The sequence below is a fragment of the Stigmatopora argus genome, chromosome 13 (assembly GCF_051989625.1).
Source record: "Stigmatopora argus isolate UIUO_Sarg chromosome 13, RoL_Sarg_1.0, whole genome shotgun sequence".
NCBI lineage: Eukaryota > Metazoa > Chordata > Actinopteri > Syngnathiformes > Syngnathidae > Stigmatopora > Stigmatopora argus.
The window spans coordinates 16,938,018-16,962,483 of record NC_135399.1 but is presented as its reverse complement, the minus strand read 5'-3'; the positions used below and the strand labels follow the sequence as shown (position 1 = coordinate 16,962,483).

The 24,466-nt window shown below is 40.9% G+C and overlaps 1 protein-coding gene across 1 annotated transcript; it reads right to left on the bottom strand.

Annotated features, from left to right (window-relative positions):
- Positions 1-24,026, bottom strand: slc4a3 (solute carrier family 4 member 3). The gene is made up of 23 exons (XM_077616981.1): positions 23,941-24,026; positions 22,578-22,834; positions 19,220-19,394; positions 18,866-19,113; positions 17,735-17,907; positions 16,556-16,803; positions 12,240-12,385; positions 11,967-12,147; positions 11,763-11,898; positions 8,985-9,168; positions 7,512-7,617; positions 6,637-6,821; positions 6,318-6,537; positions 6,041-6,256; positions 5,156-5,304; positions 4,875-5,069; positions 4,624-4,803; positions 4,434-4,523; positions 4,154-4,320; positions 3,437-3,690; positions 2,606-2,775; positions 705-878; positions 1-221 (listed from the first exon to the last, which is right to left on the bottom strand). The coding sequence occupies exons 2-23, from the start codon at positions 22,626-22,628 to the stop codon at positions 144-146; spliced, it is 3,726 nt and encodes a 1,241-aa protein (XP_077473107.1). The 5' UTR covers positions 22,629-22,834; positions 23,941-24,026; the 3' UTR covers positions 1-143.
- Positions 24,027-24,466: the final 440 nt, after the last annotated feature.

Sequence of the window (24,466 nt, the reverse complement as noted above, 5' to 3'; positions counted from 1 at the left end):
AAATGTACATCTGTTTTTGTTTGCATGTTTTGGTTGTTTTGTTTTTACTCAAAGAAAATATATATATATTTTTTTATCCTTCTATATTGTCGCACATGTGCTAGTGTTTTTGCCCTCCGACTGGCAGTCATCGTCGTTACGCTTTATACGAGCATGTGAATCTCGTTGTACTCATCCCGTCCGTCTTCGTCAAAGTTGGGCGAGTCTTCGTCGCAATCCAACTGTGAAGATAAAGAGGTTAGATCGCTCAGGTTGAAGGAAAATATATTAATAAATAGCCCCCAAAAATCCTTAAAAATGGTCACTGTGCATTCATACAAAGTGTTTTCCCCCCCCAAAAAACTGCATATTAAGCACCTCAAAATTTCTTCTGCTTTGGAATCTAACAATAGAATTTCTCTTTTGAATAAACAAATTCAACCTGTTGGATTTTCTCCCCGGTTTCGAGCGCCTGACCACGAAAACATCAATCGAGCCATTAAGGGATTTGAATGTTTCCAGGTCGAAACCAGAGATGTTTCCATTTCAAGGAATTTGAAGCTCAATATTTGCATTCGCTTTTTGGAGGTGCAAGCCTTGGACACCCACCCACCCATGCAAACCGGTTCTAATCCATCCTTATTTGAAAAAAAAGAAAGTGACCAAAGTTCCAGGAGGGGGCGGGGGTGAGACAATTGCTGGAAAGCCCCAGCCGCACGACCTACCGCCTGGAGCTCACGTTCCTCAAAAATCCTGGAGAGGATGACGCGGCGCAACGGCACCGTCATGATGAGGACGAAGGGGAATGCCAGGGAGGCGGCGGTGGACTTCACCACCCACAGCGCCACGATGCAGCCCAGCTGAATCAGGGTGAACATGTTCATTCGCCAGGTCTTCACCTGTGGACACAGCGTGGAACACTTGGTAAACACATCGAGGAGTTGACAGCTGACATCTCCGTCCGTCCGTCTCGGGACGGTCACTTGCGTTTTTAGCTCCATCTTGTGGAGAAGGACTGCTGTCATACTGATGCAAATCTTTGGAAATTGACAGTTGTTGCACTGAATCGTGATATTAAACTTTTTTTTTTATCAGCACGAACAAGTGAACAATAGAGTAAACCAGTGAATTGCTAGTAATGGGGTTCATTTTGACAGTTAGGCAATTTATGATATGATTTACAGTGCAGCTGTTTTTACTTCCTATTTAATGAGCTAGCCGTGGGTACCCACCCCGAAAGCATGGGAGAAAATAATCAATCCTTTCACAATCCATAATGTCATTAAAACCCAACCTAACACATGACATCCAATGTGCTGGAAATTAAAATAGTCTATTTCCCAGGAGAAAAAAAAATAAAAATAGAAATGAATGAATAAGTGTTTTTTTCCCTCCAAACTCATAAAAAATGTTATACTGAGCATGAACAATTATACAAAAATAAAAATCACAATAATATGATGTGGAAGTATTTTTAACAGTTACAAATATTTACACTAATGTTCAAAAGTTTGTTTTTTATTCAAAATAGTTACCTTTGCTTTTATCAAAGAATACTTCATTTGCATTCATTGCAGAGCTTTGACAGCTGAGTTGCTTATTTATTGAGGTTATCCCCCCCAAAAAATATATAGGGGGGAATTTGCTTCAATGAAGGAAATGGAGTGACAGCCTTCATTATTAAAAAAAAACCCTTTCCTCAAAAAAAATGTCCCACTTTACCAGCACCCAAAAAACTGTCACATGCTGCAAATGGTCTGGTTGTATTTTGCATGACAGAGCACAGGTGTGTGGTTGGTAGGTGGAGTTTCCTGCGGCGCACCTGCATCTAATCTCGTCAGCAGAGAATTGTATAGTAGTTCAATTCTAACCCGGCAACTATTTAGGCTGTTTTGAATCCCATCTCAAGTTACACAACATTTTCAATAAAAATAAAGTGACTTTAAATGAAAAAAAACTGCAAAATTGTTTGGGTACACACAATCTATTATAAATGTCACGGTTGACCTCTGTGTATTGAACAGTTTCGGTTAGTTTTATGCATTTTTTCTTTATAAAATTCATTCTTAGCTCAATCTAAGTACTCCATACTGGTGGTTTTCTTTGCATATATATGTGATATATAAGTGTTGGATATTATGGACCATGAGGATTTGTGTTAAGAACCACTGACCTTAAGTATTTTCATTTTGATTGCTATGATATGAACTTTGAATAAAAATGTATTTGTTATGCAAATAGATGTCAGTGCGACCTTTGTTAGGGGAAGCCCCGAGCCTCGACATTTTTCATGTGAATGTCATCACTCAGGCTCTTGAGCATCTGCGTCAATGCTGGAATCCATAACATCCCAAACGCTAAAGACAGTCATTCCTTTGCCCAGTGAAGCAACATGACTTCTAAGAACGGAGCCGCTTTGGCTTTTGTCTGCAATCAGCCACGGCCGGATTGCGTTCTGCCGTCCAACCGCTAATGACAGAGTACGCCGGCGAGCGACTAGACTCGAGATATTCTTGCTGTTGTCTGTGTTTGTGCGAGTACACGGAATAAGTGCCCGATTTTCCCTCACTTTTTCAGAATGATCTTTCTGCTCAAATAGCACTGCAAACCGGAAACGTGCCGTTACCTTGGTGACGTAAATGTGGTCGGGGTGGTGCTTGGCCGGCGTGACCATGAGCGTGATGCGTTCGTATAACTGGATCCCCGTCAGGGAGGTGACCCCCATGTACAAGAAGATGCCAAAGAGAACAGCGAGCGGGATGAGGCGCAGCACGTCGGTCATGACGATGGACATGCCTGAAATGACATTTTAAAAAGCACAGTTTTGGGCCATTTTGAATTGAATTCAATGCCTTTATGGTCATTATGCAAGTACAATGAGATTTAAAATGTGCAATATCTTAGAAATCTGTGCAATATTCTAGAATTCACCTAGCCGGGATGTGACTTTTTATACTTTTACACTACTATTTATGTTATTTTTTTTTTTTTTTTTACGGGGAAAACACACTTTGGAAAGCTTAGAGTAGCACCACCTATTTCGTTATACGTAGCTGTGTATGATGACAATAAAGGCTTTTGATTTGATTTGATTTGATTAAAGCGTCGCCATAGAGTGCACACGTAAATAAGTAGTCAAAAACTAATATATACAAATTAAGTGAGGTTAAAAAAAGTGACTCAAGTGGTTAGCGGAACGTGATTTACGCTGTTTTAGTGCAAGTATCAAAGTGCAAGATAAACATTTGCGGTGCTAAGAAAGAAGTAAAAGTCGGAGAATATTTTTTTGATATGCATCTGGCCGTGTTGTGGCATTTTGCGTCGAGTGCAGTGACAGTACTCGATTGAGTCTAGATTGGGTATAAAACTGGAGGTGAGTATGGTGACGGCTCTTGGGAAGAAACTGTCCTTGAGTCTGTTTGTTTTGGCAATTTAGGATGGAAATGATTAGGCTTACCGACAAGTACGGCGACAAAAAGCCCCGTGAGTCGCTGTTCTTTGACTTCCTGGATCATGGGCTTCTCTCCGGGCGCCGTGGCTTTGCTCATGACGGTGAGGGCGTTCACGTGAGTGACGGAGCGCACCGTGGCCGCCGTTAGCCAAGGCAGGCCGAAGAGCGGGCAGAACGCGCCCAGGATGACGATGAGCAGAAGGTCCAGGTGGAAGCCCGAACCTTTCACCAGACGACGTTCCTTTTTGCTGACGATGAGGCTGAGAGGGCGACAGGACGGAAATAGGACGGAGATGCGGCATCTTGTGATGAGCATTCGGCCATTAGAATCATCCAACAACATTTTTTTTTCAATATTGATGAGTGGGCGCGAGACTGATCCAACTATTTTTAGCAATTTGACTCATGCAAAACAGACGGCATTTGTTAGCAAATTTTCAAAGAAGCATTTAGTATATTTGGCGCAAAAATAATCAGTAAACAAAATATTTTGTTGATCTTGAAAGAAAAGCTGTCAAAATGTATCTTCCACGTCAAAAGAAAATAATGAATGAGCTTAACATTTGTTCTTACAAAAAGAGTCGAATTTTATGAGGGCTTCCGAAAATGTAAGCAAGTGGACAAATACTAATTTCTACTTTTTTGGATTTTTTTTTTCAGCTGATAGTGACATTTTCTGGGATAAAATAACAATAATTGTCAGTGGGAATATGGTGCACTTACGAAGTGATCTGGGTTTCCATGAAAATGAGAATAAATACGAGAAGGGCGGGTACAATGGACGCTCCCATCAACCAGGTAGGAAAGGGCTGCTTGTCACCAAAGGGACTGATGAACCAGCCCCTCTTGCTCGGAGCCGTGACCGAAAAACCGGAGGGAACGTTGAGTTTCTGAAATTCCACAAAGCACAACAAAGAGAAAAAAATCAGACGTTAAAATGGCCAAATGTCAATGGCCGTTTGACTGTGTGGAGAAATTCCGATGACTTTCTACACCACCCTACCTGTGTGTAAGTGTCAGTGATGGTGTAGTCCACCAACACTGAAATTAAAATAGAAATGGGAATCCCAAAGTCCCCAATGATTCTTCTGGCCTGTGGGTCCAAAGAAACAAAGTATTTCCTGAATCAAGGCCGGTAGAGAGTGCAAAACAACAGCATCCGTAATGTGTCTACTGTAGATGGAAATGATTACCTTGCCACCTAAAAAACGACTGTTTCTGAACTTTCTGAGGAAGAAAGCCAGAAAAAAAGTGCCCATCATGAGGACCAGAGACAGCAGAGCCGTGTTGGGTTGGTTCTGGATGTCATGCTGCTCCGGCGGAAGGGTCGGGAGGCCGGGGTACCACGACATCAACGGATGCTCTTGAAACACCTCCACAAAAAAAAGCCCATCCAACGTTAGACATATCTGATCAAACGCGATCAAACGGTCATCGCAATTACCTTGAGGAGCTTTGAAAAAGTCTCGTAGATGAAGATGAGGGAGATGAGAAAAGCAAATATCTCTTGAGTGAAGGGTGAGATGAAGCGAACCAGAAAGCTGCCCTCGGCCGCCACCATCACCAGGACGATGAAGACCAGCCAGAAACCGATCCACACTCGAGCGGTCAGGTATTCAAAATCGTAGGCCTGACAGAACTGAGCCACAAGACACGCTTGTTATCTCTTGATAGAATAAAACATGACACGAAATCCTTCAAATATGGATTATAATTGCGTGCTACCTTGTAAAATGCTTCTTCAAACACCAGTAAGGGTCCCGAGAAGCCTATGATGAGAAGAGGCTGACCACCCAGTAGTGAGAAAATGACTCCTAGTGTTGCGGTCGAAACAATCAGTTCAGTCACTCCCATCATGCCTTCTGTTTTCTCCCCTTCAAAAAACAAACAAACAAACAAACATGCTTTATTCCTAGGCGTAACCATGTACGTCATGTTGCCGTATTTTGCAGTTTAATATACCCCCCATTTAATATACCCGGGTATATTAAACAGCAGGGGTATATTAAATGGCGCACAAACGGGAAGGTACGATCCACTGCGCACTCTTTATGCCGTGACGGGTGCATCAATGTTTTGCAGACTAAAACTACTTAGTGCTCAGGTTAAAACTACTTACTGCTGAATAAAGTCTGACTTGGAATTTTAATGAACTTAAGTATCTATAATGATGCCCCCATGAACACCATACAAATCTTGCCAAAAAAGCCGAGTTGCCATTTAATATATCCGGGTAATATTAAACGGCAGGGGTATATTAAATAGCGCACAAACGGGAGGCTCAAAAAAGCAAAAATCATTTAATATAGTTAAATGAATATATTAAACGGCAAAATACGGTCATTTTGCTTCCTAAGAACGGCAATGGAAAAATAGCAGAGGTCTCCAAACCGGTTCTGACTGTAGGTGCAGATCCAGCACAAATAGTTTAAAGTTTTGACAAGCACCACCAGACCAGAATCAATTGATTACACTTGTAAGAGACCAGATTGGGGAAAAAAAGTCATTTTGTTTGTTTACAATGAAATCCTGGAATGTTTTGGAGAACCTTTGATATTCAGGCATTTCTGGTTCAGAGTGTAAAATGGAAGACGTGTACGTTGTCCTCACCTAGCAAGCCTCCAAAGGTTATCGTGGGCGACAATGCAGCAAAATAAATAAAGATAACAGCAGCGACGCACTGCATGTCCACGGCATCTTTCAAGTCGCTGGCGTAGTTCGGGTAGCGTCGTCGAATGTCGTGGATCAGTCCTCCGAAAGGGATCCCAGAACGCTTCAATGGATCGATCTCTTGGTCTCCGTCCTCTTCCTCCTCTTGAGTTACGTCTAGATGAAGGAGTGGGTGATGTGCTAGAGCGATTTTTCCCTGACGTGATCGATTGATTACCTTTGTTGTTCTGCTCCATGCCGGACGAGGACTGATGCTTCTTTAGTTCCCTCTCCTTCCGCTTGCGCAGCATTTGCTTTTGGAAGTCTGCGACGGTCTTCAGGAGGTCTTTGCCCTCCACGTCTGATGGAGGAATGACAATGCTGTAGTCCAGGAATTCGTTGATACCGTTTAGAAGGTCCTGCCTGTTGTCCGCGAAATAAGCCACCTCGTGGAAGTTCTGAAATTCAACGCCAATACGCGTCAACTGGATGATTAATACCACCACGATGGTTACGGTTGGAACTTCTGAACGAATACCACCGTCGTTGTTTCGTACCTTGTCAGACATGAGGGTTGAGAAGGAGCGTCCGATCTCGTGGTAGTCCACATTTGACTGGCTGGGTCCAAGGAGGACAAAAATAAAGCGGACGGGAACCGGGACCTCCAAGACCGACTCCAAAAGGACGGCCTCGTTCAGCCGTACGAAGGCCATCGCCGGCTGCTCCAGGAACTCAACGCAGCCTGGAAGAAAATGCAATCCAGAATATCTGGCTTTTTTAACAAAAACATGACTTTATTTCCAGCTGTTAAAAAACGAGGCCAAAGTTGGTGTGGCTATATCAAATTGAAGTAAAATGAAATTTAATGATACACTTGAATCGACGAGAACTTGTGCGGTCGATTGGTCGCCGGCCTTTTGGTCGCCGGTCTTTTGGTCGCCCGGACCGCGACAACGGGCGACCAAAAGACCGGCGACCAAAAGACCGACGACCAAAAGACCGGCGACAAAACAAGGTAAAACAACACGGTCTACGCATGAATAAAAGCCAACAATGGCCATGAGCAGTTTCACTGAGCCCACGTGTGAGTGTACTATAAGAGTTTGTATGGACATGCGTTGTCCCTTTAAGAAGCGACGTCAGTTCAGTCAGGGTCTTAACAAGTTCTCCAACAAAAAAACAACAAAAGTCCAGGAAATTTGGAGCTTTTCTTTAGCCTAATAATTACGAGGGCATTAAGTATGACTGAATAGTCATTCGCAGTTTGTATTTAGGGAATTTGAGCAACGATTTAAATGGTAATTATCAATAACCTTCCGGGCGACCAAAAGACCGGCGACCAAAAGACCGGCAACCAATCGACCGTGTACCGATGTGAAAGCCCCCCCCCAAAAAATCAAGTCCTATTGTGTCTTAAAGCAACAGCCATTACCAACTAAAACAATCACAGCTTCGGCATCTCTCGGTATCTTGGCGAGCAGTTTCAAAGATCTGGCCGCCGCTGGATGGCTCTCCGGAGATACGGGGTGGAGGGAATTCTTGGAGGAAGAACAGTACACACAGAGGATCGGCATGATTATTCGGCGCAACATGATGTGACAGCACCAAGTGGCTTGGGAGCAATTATATTGATTTTATTGAGCCAACCCTGACATATTCCACCTCCCTATGAGATTGCATATTGACACACCCAAATTTGAATTTCAAAACGCACCACGACAAACGCCAACGTTTGACATCACCTCGCGCATAAGAAAATTCACAGTCCATGCATCAAGAAGTCTTCAAAAGAAGTGACTCATTGAATAATTCAACGCATGCGGTCAAGCGTTCCCTCCGACTTGAACAAGAATCTCATTTAACAAATACAGGTTTCCCACAAGGATTTATATTTCAATAACACTTATTTAATTTTAAGAGAGGGAACTGATTACGGCTGGGTCAAATTATGTCGCGGGATTCCCGTAAGAAAAACGACGAAGAAACAAGAGCATGCGGCCTGCATTGTTTCGGTTCCTTTAAAGCAGGAGTAGGGAAACTACGGCTCGTGAGCCACATGTGGCTCTTTTGATGGCTTCATAGGGCTCTGAACTAAAATAGGGAAATTCCAAACGCACTAATAAGAGCGTCAATATCTCTACCATCCCTTCAATCATCATTTTTGACTTTAAAAGTGGTGAAATGACTAAAAGAAGGCCCACATTTTCATGTATTTTTGTTTTTTAGTCAATTCTGAGTATGGCTTTCAAGGAATAATATTTGAAAATATGAATTATTTATTGATTTCTCTGTCAAAAAGCTTCTCGAAAAGGTTTAAATATTGTGCAAAATCGAAGGGAGGAAGTTTGCCAAATGCAATTGATGATTTTTATTGATTAGCAATGGCGTGACAAAGATTTCAGGGACTTTTTGACTTTAAAAATTGTGAAATTATCAAAAGAAGGCCCACATTTTCATGTATTTTTGACTTTTAGTCAATTCTGAGTATGGCTTTCAAGGAATAACATTTGAAAATATGAATTATTTATTGCTCTCTCTGTCAAAAAGCTTCCCGAAAAGGTTTAGATATTGTGCAAAATCGAAGGGAGGAAGGAAGTTTGCAAAATGCAATTGATGATTTTCATTGATTAGCAACAGCGTAACAAAGATTTCAGGGACTTTTTGACTTTAAAAATGGGGAAATTATTAAAAGAAGGCCCACATTTTCATATCTTTTTGAGTTTTAGTCAATTCTGAGTATGGCTTTCAAGGAATAACATTTGAAAATATGAATTATTTATTGCTCTCTCTGTCAAAAAGCTTCCCGAAAAGGTTTAAATATTGTGCAAAATCGAAGGGAGGGAGGAAATTTGAGAAAATGCAATTGATGAATTTTAGGTGCACTCAGAAAGTGAAGCGTACTCACAAACAGGCTGACAAAAACATCCTGTTTGGGGTCGTACGTGGGTCCTTTGCCATCTCGTTGTTCTTCTATTTCTTCAGCTACCAAGGGCAAGTTGGTGTCCTGGACATGGTTGTGATTAAAACTGCCGTGAAGACTGGCCGATGAGTGCAGGCGGTGGAAACGATGCTTCATGTCGCTGGGGTGACTGAAATGCAAGAAGGTTGGAAAGTGTGATACAAAAAACACTTAAATGTCACTTCAAACAGATCTAAGGAGGGCGTGGAACGTCATGGCATTTCGGAAAGCACCCTTATTGTGGAATATTGAGGCGCCCTAAGTGAGAGTTCTCTTGAATTTCTGGGGATAGGCTAAATGCTAAAAGGCTCATTTGTGAAAAGACATTAACGTTAAGCGCAACAATGTTCAACTCCCTTTGATGTCATCTCAAATTCATCACTGTCCACCAAGTCCAATGGTGACATCACTCCTCTCATGAAGACCACATGGTCTACTCCAGTATGATGGTACCAAACTTGGACAAAACAAGCTCTTGACTAAAGGAGGTGGTTCTTTTAAAAAGAGCCGTTCATGATGAATCCTCCGATTCGCCCGAACGGGCGAACGTGGAGCCAAACGCTAACGGCATCTCGATGTGTTTCTTTCCACGTTGTAAATCTGATGTCTGTCTCATAATGACTGTAATGACGGAGGCTTGGTTTCCCTGTGGAAGCTGCCAGTGATATGCCGGGAATTTACGTGGAAAGGCTGACAATGACCGCACCATGGCCCAATTGGAATTTTGGCCCGATTGCTTTATTTTAGTCGCATTAGCTGTTCTGCTTTGCGCTGGAGTGCCATCGTCGGTCATATCGAGTGACGGAATCGTCAAAAACGTGTTGATTAATGATCCTCTCACTTCCCAAATCGAGGAATTAAATTAGACACTGGCTGATTTGCCACTTGTTACGATAAAGGTGATTTTTTTCATTCTTTTTTTCCCATTGGCGAAGTTTTTCTACTTCGACAGGCATGAGCTGTTTTTGTCCCGCTAATGCATTTTGACAGGCTAATGTATTTTGATGACGTAATCCTTCAAATCTATACGTCTAATCAATTACCGCCGTGACGCTTTTAGGACAGTTTCACTGGCATGTCATTAGCGCTTTAAGTCAATATGTGGGAAAGAAAGCCTTTGGGGGAGCGATGGACTGTCACGGTGTTCACAATACGGGCATATAATAGAGATGTATACATTATATCAAATTTTGGGATGCTTCGTGGCTAACTGGTTGAGTCAGAATCAAACAAACAATCGCCCGGCTTGCGTACCTGCTTCTGATTGGCGCTTTTATGGATACATTCTATTTTACGAGTTGGTTCAAGTGGATATTTGAGACTATTTTAAGGCATATAATAGACTGCAGCCAAATTGGCATTTGACAGGCTTTTCAAAATTACAAATAGATTTGAAATATAATTAGAACGGTCAATTTTTTTTACGATTTTAACTCCTTCAAATTTGAGGCTGTTTATTGAATTGAATGGTGCCCAAATTTTTCATCATGTTACATTGGGATCACATCTACATTATTTTTTTAAGCATCAGTTAAAATATATAGAAAGGCCTAAATCGCTCATACATAGATTTTTTGTTGTTGTTGTAAATAATATCTTGACGCAGCTAAACAAACTCCACATGTGCAATAAAGTGAAGTGGTTGTCCTAAAATGACTTTAACTGTAGTGGACACATAGTTGCTACAACACTAAAACATGGACTGTTACGGCATGATTTAACACATTTGAATTCGGTCAAAGGAGAAAAAATATTATGAGTCAAAGTCCATTAAAAGTTGCAGTGTCACAATGATGTCACGGCATCCCCAGAAACAGATCGGAAACTGTCAAATCAATCTTTTCGGATGGAGACCACTGTATTTATAAACAGGCAACAAATGAACTATTAGTAATGATGGCTATTTTGGTGGAAAATCCGTAGAAATGCTGATCTTTTGTTGCGTTATCTCCTGAACTTTAAGGTCATTTTGTGTTCTTATTGGATGGAAGTGTATGGCAAAGAAGTGTTTTACACAGAGCACCATCGATAATGGTCTTGGCTTTGGATTCGGGCACGACCGACCGCAGAACAGCTCCGACATCTGCAGCCTTGTCAACCGCAGGAAAGTTCAGATGATGAGCCAAGTCTTGTTAAAGCAAACATTCTGGAAATTCCCAGTGTGGCTTCCCTGTGTCAGCCTTTTTATAACACCAAAACCAAAAGAATAAGGAAGACGGGAGATTGGATCGTTTCATACGTCGTCGTACATATGTTAACACGAATCCAAAATCCCTACCAATTAAAGGCAAAGAGAAAAACCAGGACAAGACGGTGTCTTTCCATGGGTCGATTTTTGGGGGGGGGTTGAGATTAAGATGTTTCGCTAAACAAATGAACAGATTGGATCGGAATTATTTGTGAAATGAGCGGATCAAATTCCCTTAGAAAATGAGAATCAACGTCTTCTTGAGCACTTATTCTAAAAGGATATGATAAAATGTTGTTAAGTGTCATTAACAAAGGCAAAAATCAACAAACTTGATCATAGATAGCCATTTCAGACCTTTGCAATGACTTTTACGCCTATTTTCAATCAAGTGTAGTCAAGTTGAGTTGGATTTAGGAGCGATTCTTAGTTCCGAGTCGTCAGTTTTGTAGTTTTCTGAAGCATTTTCATTGGTTGTTCCGAGTGAAAAGCAAACTTAAAGGCATATAAATAATGGATAAGGTTTTCGAACACACCTATGTTTGAGCAACAGAGCTCGGAGAACGCAGGATCGGTCTTCAGGTCGGATCTGATCGGAGATGATCATGGTCTCCACCACCAGATGGGCGATTCCAGGCAGGGAGTTTTGGTCCAAATCCAAAAGGATGGCACCTGAAAAGATGTTAAGTCATGATTACGGAAACTTATTTGGAAAGAAATACTTGTCGAAGCCCGTTTACCGTGCGTAATGGTGCGCCGAAGCTCCAGCAAACTGCGAAAAGAAAGCGACGCCACGTGAGGTTTTCCCCAGCGGTCCGTTTCCTCCTCGACGTCCTCCTCGAACTTGATCCAGCGGGCACGCTCCTTCCAACGCATTTCATGGTCCTTCTCCACAATCAACTCGTTGAGCTCCACAAACAACTGGAGGGACGGCAAAGCAGACACGAGTCACGATACGCGTGTGGAGATATGAAGCGCATTGACACATATTTGTCCAACGGCGCAACTAAAACCTCGTGAGTCTTCTTCTCCGATGCTCGTTTCTTCTTCTTCAGGCTGGAGAGTGGCGTGGAACTATTGCTTGCGCGACCGATCTGGAACCGGGAGGACTTCTTCACCAAGTGACGTCTCACGCCGGGGTTGTCTTCGAATCTGTGACCTGCGAGAAAACATTTTGTTTACGTGTTATCTTGAGAAGTAGTTTTCTGGAATTTTCGAATGTATGACTTGGTTATTAGATTGACTTTGGCCATTCCTTATCTTTTGGCTTCTTATTGAGTCACAGAGTGATACATTGCTGGATTGAAACAAGAGTAACACAGATTACACCTAATCTGCCACTTGCAGTTCTGGGGTCGAGGGCTCGATCCCAGTAGGGAGTTTTCATGTTCTCCCTGGGCTCCCGTGGGTTATTCTCCGGGTACTCCGTTTTACCCCCACATCCTAAAACATGCATAATAAGCTAATTGAACGCTCTAAATTGCCTCTAGTTATGATTGGTTCTCCTTTGTCTCCTTGTGCCCTGCGATTGGCTGGTCGCCGATTCAGGGTGTCCCTCGCCTGGGGCCCGTAGTTCGCCGGGATGTGCTCAAGCACCCCCCGCAGGCCCTTGTGATGATAAGCGGTTCAGCAAATGAATGCATTATTTAAAAACAGACCCTAACCAAATCTATGGGGAGACAATAATGATGCCCAGAAATACTAAAATATATTATATTTGTTGAAAAAAAATGGTAAAAATGTATATATATATATATATACACCATTTTTTTCAACAAATATAATATATTTAGTACATGTACTTAAAAAAAATATATATATATATATATATATATACCATTTTTTTTCAACAAATATAATATATTTTAGTACATGTACATATACATATACATATATATATATAGAGAGAAAGAGATATTGCAGAGTGCTGTGTGTTTTGTGGTAGTTAAAACAAGTGTGCATGTGTCATAAATGTGGCAAGTATAACTGTAGTCAAGCAGCATTTTGGTGAGTTCAACACTCAAAGCGTCACAACTGTTGTTATGCTAAGATTCCATACAGTGTGACTAACTAAAATAATTCCATGGAGCAAATTTCCCTGAGGAATCTCCCAGTTTGCTGATGTTATGTCACCCGAATGCCACTCAGACTAAACACGTGGATGGAAATAGCCCAGTCAAGATTGTCAATGAAATGTCTTTACGCTCCAGCGGTAGCGAAGCCCCAAGCCAAACGCACGGCGACCGATCGATGCAAACGCAGGAAGCGCCATCAACAGTCAAGCAGCACGTCGATTCGCTCAATGGCGCGTATCGATGTCATGAAAGCGGCCCATAGCGGAGTGGAGCTCATTCTACCACGACTGGAAACAAACAACCATCGATTCTTTGGCCCTTATAAAAAAATGCTACAAAATTATCCATATGACAAACCAGAAGAGACACTTTGCTATCCAAACACGAATAAATATTCCGCTACTTACGCGGGGAATCGTCCGGAGAACCCAGTTGCGAGTGGATGGACTCCAGCAAGTCGTAGTCGTCAAAATTGAAAACCAACTCCTCAAAGTCCCCGAAGCCTTCCACGGCGAACGGCGAGCCTTGGTGCTCACTCGGACGCCGCGTGGGCGAGCCCGCCGATCCTGTGCGGACGCTCCGTTGAAGCTCGGCTCCGTTGAGCTTCTCGTCGGCCTGCTTCTCTGCTCCATCTGGATCGGTCATGTCCAAAACCGCTGGCGCCTCCCGTCCTCCTCTCTCCAGGTGGGCTTCCTGCTCATCCAGGGGGGTTTCGGCTTCTTTCAGTGACAGCCGATTGACGCAAATCCGAGTCGCTAGTCCACCACAATTACACCATGAAACCCAAGTCAAGTCCAATCCGAGAATCCGAGAAGATGCTACCGCCTGCGCCGGGCAGAAGAACGCAGACAAGTTGAGCTGTCACGGCAAAGCGTGGAAAAGGCGTGGCCTTAAAACGGAATCGGCTCGGTGGCTCTTTTGTTTTGGGGCGCGACCACACGGGCCATTGATTTTGAGGTTGTGCCAACATCACGATGGAGAGGGCATCGGAGTAGAACGTGTGAGGCCAGTAAGCTAGAAGTCTGCCGTGAATAACGCTTCCTTGACCTTACTTTGGCACAGGTAGCACGTGAGTACGATTCCCAGCAGTTGGCGCAGAAAGATGATCAGCCATTTTTGGAATATTTAACTATGCTTCCATGTATCGTGTCAGATTTTAATGTAACGATCCTTGGCATTTATTTTGAAGTCAACCAGCAGCATTTATATCATTCAGATTTATGGCCAAATCCACAGGGTATTTTCATTCATTTTCCAGGCCAGAGCACCCAAAGAAAACCCACGCAAGCACCTGTGGGGGGAATGCACATGCGTACTAGGCCGTAACGATCCTTAGCATTTATTTCAAAGTCAATCAGTAGCATTTATATCATTCAGATTCATGGCCAAATCCACAGGGTATTTTCATTCATTTTACGAGCCATAGCACCCACAAAAAAACCACGCAAGCACATGCGTACTAGGTCGTAACGATCCTTAGCATTTATTTCAAAGTCAATCAGTAGAATTTATATCATTCAGATTCATGGCCAAATCCACAGGGTATTGTCGTTCATTTTCCGAGCCAGAGCACCCACAAAAAACCCACACAAGCACATGTGGGGGAAAGCACATGCGTACTAGGCCGTAACAATCCTTGGCATTTATTTCAAAGTCAATCAATAGCATTTATATCATTCCGATTTATGACCAAATCCACATGGTATCTTCATTCATTTTTCGAGCCAGAGCACCCATAGAAAACCCACGAAAGCGCACGCAAACTCCGCACAGACAGGCCACAACCCACCAGAGGTTTGTCTACTCAGCATAAGGTCACCAAACCCTAAAAAGCCTCAATTTATCCTCATCCATCTTCACATCCTTCCATGAACTTCTGTCATGGCAAACGTCCAAATGTAGAGTCCCAACAGGTAACGGCAATTAGGCTTCACTTTACAAACCATCCATCAAAATTTGAACCCGGAGGCCGCCAGTAAGTCACGTTACTGGACTAATGCCTTTTCAAAAGAAAGAAAAGGAAAGGTCGCCGCGGCGCGCACGGCCTGTCACCATGAAACATGGCTACCCGGCAGCTGTGTTTTTAGCGGCCCTGTTTTTCGGTTTCTAAACAGTCAATGATTACTCCAGTGTGTCAAAGCAGGAAAGGCCAGAGGCAGGGTCGCCTGTGAAGGAGAATCGACTGCAGGCTCTGATAGATTACATTAGATTAGATTAAATTTTATTCATCCCGTATTCGGGAAATTCACTGTCCATTTTTCTTTTAGTACGCCTGCTTTCGTATCAGTGTTTTTCGGGGTCCATGCATTTTTTTACCATTTTTATCAGCTAATTTTGGTTCAATAAAGGGGATTAATTATGTCCATTTTAATGATATGCGTAGGTTTACATACATAGTTCTCAATTTAAGCAATTGCCTGAAAACAATCAAAATTAAGTGACTTCATGCAAGAAATTATAAGTCCTCCTTCCACTATTACGAGGTTACTTGCCAACTTTAGTAAAGGAGTATGTTTATGTATTTTTGAAAGTATTACTTAAACTATGACTTTGATTCAAGTTTATCTTTTAATATCACCTATTCAGGTGTCAAAAATGTCAAAAAAGTGTTCTTAGGTCATCCAAGTATGACCTTAAATTTATTTTAGGTTGGAGAGAATAAGTTTTGTGAGGATAATGTAAAGTGTTTTTAAAAAAAAAATGGCCATCAATTTAAGTTAGTATTTTACAAGATATATTTTGTCTTTGAATGAGCAGAAATATGTGAAGTAGTAAATTGAAAATAGGTTATTTCTGATACATGTTACATATTATATATATATACATATATACATATATATATATATATATATATATATATATATATATACATACATATATATATACACATGTATATACACATATACACATATACACATATATATATATATATATATATATATATATATATATATATATATATATATATATATATATATATATATATATATATTTATATATATATATATATAGTGTTAAATATATTATATTATTTTGTGGGATCTACATTATTTGTTGGTATTGAGACAACAGAAAAACAATTTTTTGTTGAATTTAACAAGCCAATATTTCAGATTTGAGGTCAAATTGAGACGAGATGCTCATTATTTACGTTTTTATCGTTCTTTGGGGAATTTTTGTTGGTTTATTCGCCATGAAATTAGGTGTGGAAGTTTGCTCAATAAATAAATGTGATTAAATGACTGGTCACTCACTTTTCATGTCGTCCAAGTCAACAGTGGCCAACATTTGGGCCTCGGCTTCATCCGTGGGGACTTTTTGATAGACGGCCGTCTCCAGCGCCGTCATGCTGCCGATGCAAATACGCTCCCTCAGATCGTAGTTGCAGCGCGGGGTGCCGGCCACGCGGTGGCGGGACGGCTTGCGGCAGAACCATCTCGCATTTGTGGCGCTTGCGGCGCTTGCGGCGGTTTTGGCGGCGGACACCCGCGCCGAGGTGAGCCTGACAAAGAACACGCACAAAATAAGACATTTAAATCCTTCTGACCGCTTTATCAGAAATGACACTTGGTCAAATTTCATCTCCGTGGTGCTTCAACCATAAAATTGCACAATAAAACGGTTTAATCAACATTTTTCTACCATTATAGTACCTAAAATAAATGTTTATTCAACATCGTGTTTCAACTATGAAATGACGATAATCAATGATTTTAGTACGACCCCACATGTAACCTTTTATGTTTGGAACCAAACCGGAGATAAACGATGTTTAATAGAGCAAAAGTGCCAGAAATAAAAATGAATAAATAAACATAAAACGCACTGCAGAGTTTGTGCGCTGGTGGTACTTGAGCTCCGTCTGGTGGTGCTTAAGTAACTTTTCTTTAGAATCCAGAGCAGAATATTTACTGTGTATGCTTGAAATGTATTTGAATTGGAAATATAATACAATTGCATTCATAATTTATTTTCCATGTTAAGATACAATTTTTAATTCACTCTATTTGCAATCAGGGGGCTTCAAACCTGTTTTTTTCTGAGTGGAGTCTGCATGCTCTATTTCTTTCTGAAATGCTCTGACAAACCACAAGAGAGCACTAAAACCCGGTCAACATATAAAAAAAAGAAAAACTGTTGCATAACTGAGTCAAAAAAGCGTTTCATCTTAAAATATGAATATAGCCATTTACGCATTTGGATGACCTTTTTTTTTTCTTTTAATCTACCATATTTGCGACAGTGCCTATAAATATAACGCATCTGAAAATAAGAACCAGCAACCTGTCAAATACTTTTAGCATCGTTTTATACTCGAGTATGTAGAAAATCACCTTAGGAAGGGTTATTTAACAGATGGATATTATAGTAACTAGACCAAGAAGTATTATTATTACCACAGTGATTTTAAAAACAGCAGCCCATCCCGTTACCTGTCGCCAGACGCCTCCTCTTTTCCATCCTCCTGGCGGTGCTCAATCACATCATAGCCTCCCCCGTGGAAATCCCTCTTGAGCGTTAGCGTGCCTTTCTTTATTTCATTCTCTGTGCGGACGGCGTCAATTGGAAGAACCTCCTCCAAGGGATCTTGACTCTCCGAACTAAACTGAGAGCAAGGAGAGAGATGGAGGTGAGCGTGGTGCAAAAAAAAGGCCAACCGACATGAAAAGAACAGAGCAAAGAGCCAGATGCAGCTCTGGAGCCACAGCTTGCGAGCGTATATTGAGCGAACAAAAATTTAGTTGACCATCGTAATAAAGGGGGATTAATTTCATCCATTAAAACAAGGGTGTCAGACTCGGGTTGGTTCGAGGGAGGCATTAACGTCAACTTGATTTCATGTGGGCCGGACCATTTTAAATATAATATTTAGATATTGTTTTAAAAATTGGATTCAAAGACCTAAATCAAAAGCCCTAAATATTCCATTTTTTATAGATCTAAAAAAGTGTTTCGAGCTTTTTTTCTTACTAAGGGAAAATCTCTTTTGATCATTATGTTCCATATTAAAGTGGAAAACAGAAAATAATTTTATTTTTTTTAGATTTTACAAAATAATTTTTGAACTAAAAACAAAGAAAAACATGTATAAAAAAATTGCAATTATTGATTTAAAAGGGGGAAAATCAGGAAATATAATATACATCTATAATCTTCTTTTTAATTTGATCCTAAAACAGAAAGTCGGCACTCATGATTTAACTTTCCCGGGCCACACAATATGATGCTTAGTAAGGGAAAATCTCTTTTAATCATTATGTTCCATATTAAAGTGCAAAACAGAAAATATTTTTATATATTTTTAGATTTTACAAAATGATTTTTGAACTAAAAACAAAGAAAAACGTATCAAAAAATTGCAATTTTTGATTTAAAAGGGGAAAATCAGGAAATATAATACACATCTATAATCTTCTTTTTAATTTGATCCTAAAACAGAAAGTCGGCACTCATGATTTAACTTTCCCGGGCCACACAAAATGATGCGGCGGGCCAGATTTGGCCCCCGGGCCACCACTTTGACACCTGTGCATTAAAACATATTCTAGTTAATCCTATATTACCTGCGCTTCAACGTCGGCGATCTCGAGGGTCGCGGACGTCGCCCGCGTACTTATTTGCGACTCGGCCTCCTCCTCGTCTTCCTCGTGGATGGTGGGCGTGACCTCCGATGGCGGCAGGGACGTCTTTCTTTTCCTCCGTTTCCTTTTGCGCCGGCGTTCCGGGCCGCGAGCCTTCTTGCGTAATCGCTGGGGTACGGGCAAGTGGGTGGAAAGGGGGTGATGGATGTGATGAAGTGAGTGTCTGTGATCTGGACGGGGAGACAACGCTCGAGTGACATAAATGCAATGTACGGAGAAAGTGTACGACGTGTCGCCGTTGTTGGAACACGGCTTGATTCCATACCCCGCACGTACACTCAAAATCTTTTTCGGAGTAGTTTGGTCCCATCCTATCTCCGCCCGTCGAAGCGGATTCGCTGATAATGTCAGAAAAGTGCTGGACGGAAAATGCTTTCTCCCACTCTTCATCATCATCATCTTCTGTTTGGCCGGCCAATGATTGTTCCTCGTTGTCTTCATCCTCCCTCACCTGGAAAAATAAAAACAAAAAAAGTACAGTATCAAATGTTAGTGCAATTGCACCCTCTAGTTGTAAAAGGGCAGTTATCAGTTTCATGGGGGAAAAAAAGAAGAAATAGACAAGCTGTATTAGTAGCTTTTGTTCATTTTTCTTTTTATCTTTACTTTATTTCTTGTGTTTTTTTCAACAGAAATATGACTTAAGTAACAATTTTGTCAGAATAAAATGTTAACTTGACCTTTTAAACACAAATCAGATAACTTATACAGACACACGTTTTAGTGTGTGAATAAACAAACGTGTGTTATCATATTAAAGTCTACATCAAATTTTAAAATGTATAAATCTGCAAGCAAAACATTTGTCTTTTAGTTGATTACTTTTTAATGACATAACCCCTTTTGTTAGTCTGTAAACCTTTAATCTGGTAAACAATGAGTATTTACCATATCCCACTAAAAACGGTCCAATCAACATTTTCAACTTTAAAAATGACCACAAATGACCTTAATTCACTCATTTCATAACATAACTTGCATTTATATATAATATATAATCACGCCAACTCGATCCAAGCTGTACACTAGCACTGTCCTAACAATAGAAGCATCAATCCATATTTCAAACATGATACACTTGAATAACATGACGTCATCACAACAAAATAGCCAGCCAGAAAATGTCTAACGCACTCAGAGAGCGCCCCTGGAGACAGCGACGGCCGGCGGGGGGTGCCGTATCCCGGTAGAAACGTATGCTGATTCTGATAGGTCAAGCGGCTTGGGAGCAATGCATCCTTGCCTCCTGATTGGTAAGCCTTAGTGAGTCCATGGCTTAATGATGCGTGCTCTCAAATTTCTCCGCTTTGGGCTCCATTAGCCACTAATGACCAGGGAAAGGATGCGTTTAAATACGTCAGCGATCTAGCAGCCAAAAGCAATAAGAGCCAGACCCAATAGAGAATGCTGGTGATAAGTAGTAAGTGAGATCATTTTTTTTTTTCATTGCACTACATTACACTCAAGTCTCATCGGAAAAAAAAGACTGAGATTGGTTTCTAGTATTGATGGAAGAGTTATGTAACGGGGAGTTTATTTTTGTTTTTTTAACTTATTGATTTTTTTTATGGTTTATCATGGATGATGTCACTGACCCGTGAACGTTTCTGGTGTCCAAAAAATACAAGATGGGAGAGAATGTTAAACTCAATTTTGAACAGAGAATGTATAGAAAAAATAAATTAGGAGTGGTCTTTTTAAAAGAAAATATGTGAAAGTTCACCTGCATATTATTATATAGCCGATTGCAAAACAACATTGTATTCTAACCTTTTAATCTTATTGTTTTTGCAACATCAATAGTTCATCTTTTGAATAAAAAGCTGTATTGGTCAAATTGCACCTAATCCATTCTCAATATTGGATTTCATGTTGCTAAGCAAACAATTCTTCTCTTATTATGGCCACCATTTTTCTTTTTTAATCATTTTGTTATCAAGTCGGTGGCAGATGGTTCAACTCTCGCTTGCAAAACAAGCACGAGTCTCAGCTGGCGAAGGTGACGAAGGAAAGCCATTCGCAAAGTGGAAATCAGCACACACGTCGCAGTCACGTGTGTGTTTGTGTGTGCGTGTGTGTGTGACGCAGCTTGTGAGTTGATTTTGATACCAAATTAGTTCTCCATTTCTTAACTATTCTCTTTCCTTATCAATATTGATCGTCCCTGAATCACGAGTGTGAATTGTCGCTTCGCCGCACATAATGGCGAGATTGCAAAAGCGCAACAACTAAAAAACTTGTTTTGGCGTTCATCTGCTGTCATTTTACACATGCACATTCCAATTTTATAACTGAACAACCCAGGATCGAACCCAGGGACGCTCGTAACTGTGAATGAATGCCCCAAATTGCAATCCAGGCCCATTTTTTTTTCCTCAAGAAATTTTCCTCGAAAGGCCTTGTCCAGTCTGCTTTCTATAATAATTAAACTATAATAAGGGCAAAAGTGAGTGCGGGGGTGCTTTGGTTTCAACCTCCAAAGAGGAAAAGCTTTCCACAATACTAGTGTCCTGCAAGTGCAATCAGTGGATTGCGGTCAGGTGCGTCTCGCAGCCCAACCCCCGCTGGTTCAAACTCTGTCAGTCAGCTCGGTCGGTGCCGGATAGCTTGAGCGAAAAGCTCCCCCCTCCCCACCCATAGCGACCCAACCAACCCCCGTTGATTCAACTCTGTCAGCTATGTCTGTGCGTGCCTTGCAAAACTCAACAATATATACATTTTGGTTAATATACAGTGGAGAAATGTGAAAATTGTCTCACTGCCTTATTTAACCTACAGCTGAGTACATTAGAAATACTGACAAGAGACCAATTTGGCTGTGCAAATGTCAAAATCTCTTCAATATGAACTTTTGATTGGATAAAGGAATCAATACCGAAAGAGAAAATGATCGCTTCCACCAGCCAAATGAAAAAAGCGCCAATGAAGCAGTGGTTGAACTCATTCGAGAATATTCCAGAATGTAAATTACATCGTTTTGCAAGAGCTATTTTGGCAACAAATCTTCCCATAGGCTTGGGCTAACATCACATGTGGCTGAAGGTGCTTTTTAGTCATCTTCTCAACGGAAAACAAATATTCCTATCATTCTGTTTGTTATTTTACGCATTTCCGGGGCAAGTTCCACTTATCATTCACGTTCGACATCCTAAGACAAGGGTGTCAGACTCGGGTTGGTTCGCCGGCCGCTTTAACGTCAACTCGGTTTCATGTGGGCCGGATCATTTTAGATATAATATTTAGTTTTTTTTATTTTTATAAATGGATTAAAAGAACTGGATTAGAAAACCTGAATATTCAGTTTTTTATAGATCTAAAACAATGTTTATTTTAGCTTTTTTAAATATATTTTTAGATTTTACAAAATGATTTTTGAACTAAAAACCCAGAAAAAATGGATTAAAAATGACAATTATTGATTTAAAAGAGGGAAAATCAGGAAATTTAATATACATATATACTCTTCATTTTAATTTGATCCTAAAACAGGAAGTCAGCACTCATGATTTACTCTCTCGGGCCACACAAAATGATGCGGCGGGCCAAATTTGGCCCCCGGGCCGCCCCTTTGACACGTGGCATAGGGGCTCTCGAGGACCAGACTTGGCAACCCAATTTTTAGGAAAATGCTTACCTGGTGCAGGTTGATTAAAACTGTCTCAGGAGCATGACCACCCATAGCCATTGGATTTGGCCCTCCGGCAAGGGGGTGTAATTGCTTGTGACAAGGGTCCGGGGGTCGGGATAAAGATGGCTACTGTTGCAGGGGCGGGTCACGGGGAATATAGAAGGGTGTTGGGGGTGGGTCGACTCCAGTGGAGCAACACAGACCCACTTTCAGCCCTTCTCTTTTACAGTCGGGCACCCAGGAAGCCTTTGGGGTGGCATCACCTACAAGGGGACAATTATTACAAGATTAATATATATATATTTTGGGTTGTTAAAACATGTTTTTGTTACCCTTTCTCATCCTGTTAGAGGTTTAGTATACATTGATTAGAAAAAAAGATTTTTCAATGTTGGACTTGTTCCCCCTCAAAAAGGGATTGTTTTTTGTCCATACAGTAATTCTATTCATAGTTTTGAGTTGAAATACATAAAAACTGCATTTTTCAAGTTTGGATTTTTTGGTTTCATTTGTGGTCTTTGGGACAGATTATTCATGATTATTCATTTAGAAACCCTCTAATGATTCATTCTTTCATGGTCCGTACCGCTTATTCTCACAAGGGTCATGGGGGGTGCCGGAGCCTACCTACCCTAGCCAACTATGTGCACGAGGCGGAGACATCCTGAATTGGTGGCCAGCCTCTAATCAATTAAATCTAAAAATAATAATAAACCCAAAAAAAAACCCACATTCCTTCCCCTTTCTGACTAATTTGATCATTTAGTGACCTCTTTTACTTGCATTTTTTTTGTCTGGATGTCAATGTTGTCCATCTCAGGTCATTCCTGTTACTACAACACACAAGCAATTATGTTTAAGAAGGAAAAAAAACACACACAGCTGTGCTAAATCATTCAATTAACTCATCCTCACCCCCATTTCAGCAAAAAAAACACCCTGCAATGACAATTATTGTCACCATATCTACCATAACACAACATTTCTGCCGAGTCATGACAATTTGACCTTAAAAGCATCCCCAACTTGCATGGAATCTCATCCCCGATGGCCAAAAATGCGATGATTTAATGTGTAAACAACGCATGAAAACGGCGAATCCTTGCAAGGTTGCAGCAACCTACCCATTTTTTTCTTTCTGCCTGACAAAAATCGACGCGTCTTTATTTGTCTGCAGGATGCAGAAACACAATCCTGCAAGGACGACATTCTATCTCTCGTTGTGACAATCCCTAATGCAATCATGTTCATTTTTTTCATCCCCATTGCATGCAAGAAAATAAAGTGCGACTCGCTATTGTGTTCCTACTCAGCATGCACACGCCAATTACAAACATTTTAAAAAAGCAAGAACGCATTGGCTTCATACCTGGGATGTTTGCAGGGCAATCTGAAAGGAAAGAAGCAATTTAAAGGATGAAAAGGTCCTGCTGGTCCGAATGCCAGTCTTGTGTGAATACGCTTTTTTTTGGATGGGTTTGCAAAAAAAAAAAAAAAAAAAAAAGAATCCGCGTGATCACGTGACTGTGGAGGACCAGCAGATTAAAAGATGCTCATCATTGGAAGAACAGAACATTACTTGTATTTTTGTTATCTTCTGATTTGTAATCTCTAGTTTGATTCCAGCATGTTGTATTTTTAGACATTTAACCCGGAAGAAGTCAAATCCTTGTCATATATAAACTGTCAACAACTGGAAAAGAATAAGTGTACATATTATTTTAGGTCATGAATTCAAATTGGAATATTTTAACAACATCAGAGTGGGCTTATACCTTATACGGGTATATTGAGGGCATTTTTGGTACGTTTTAATCATTTGTATTCTTACATTTTTGTGTACTTTCATTGTCTACCACTTGATGGTGGTAATGAAATTCCTCATTTCTAGAAGT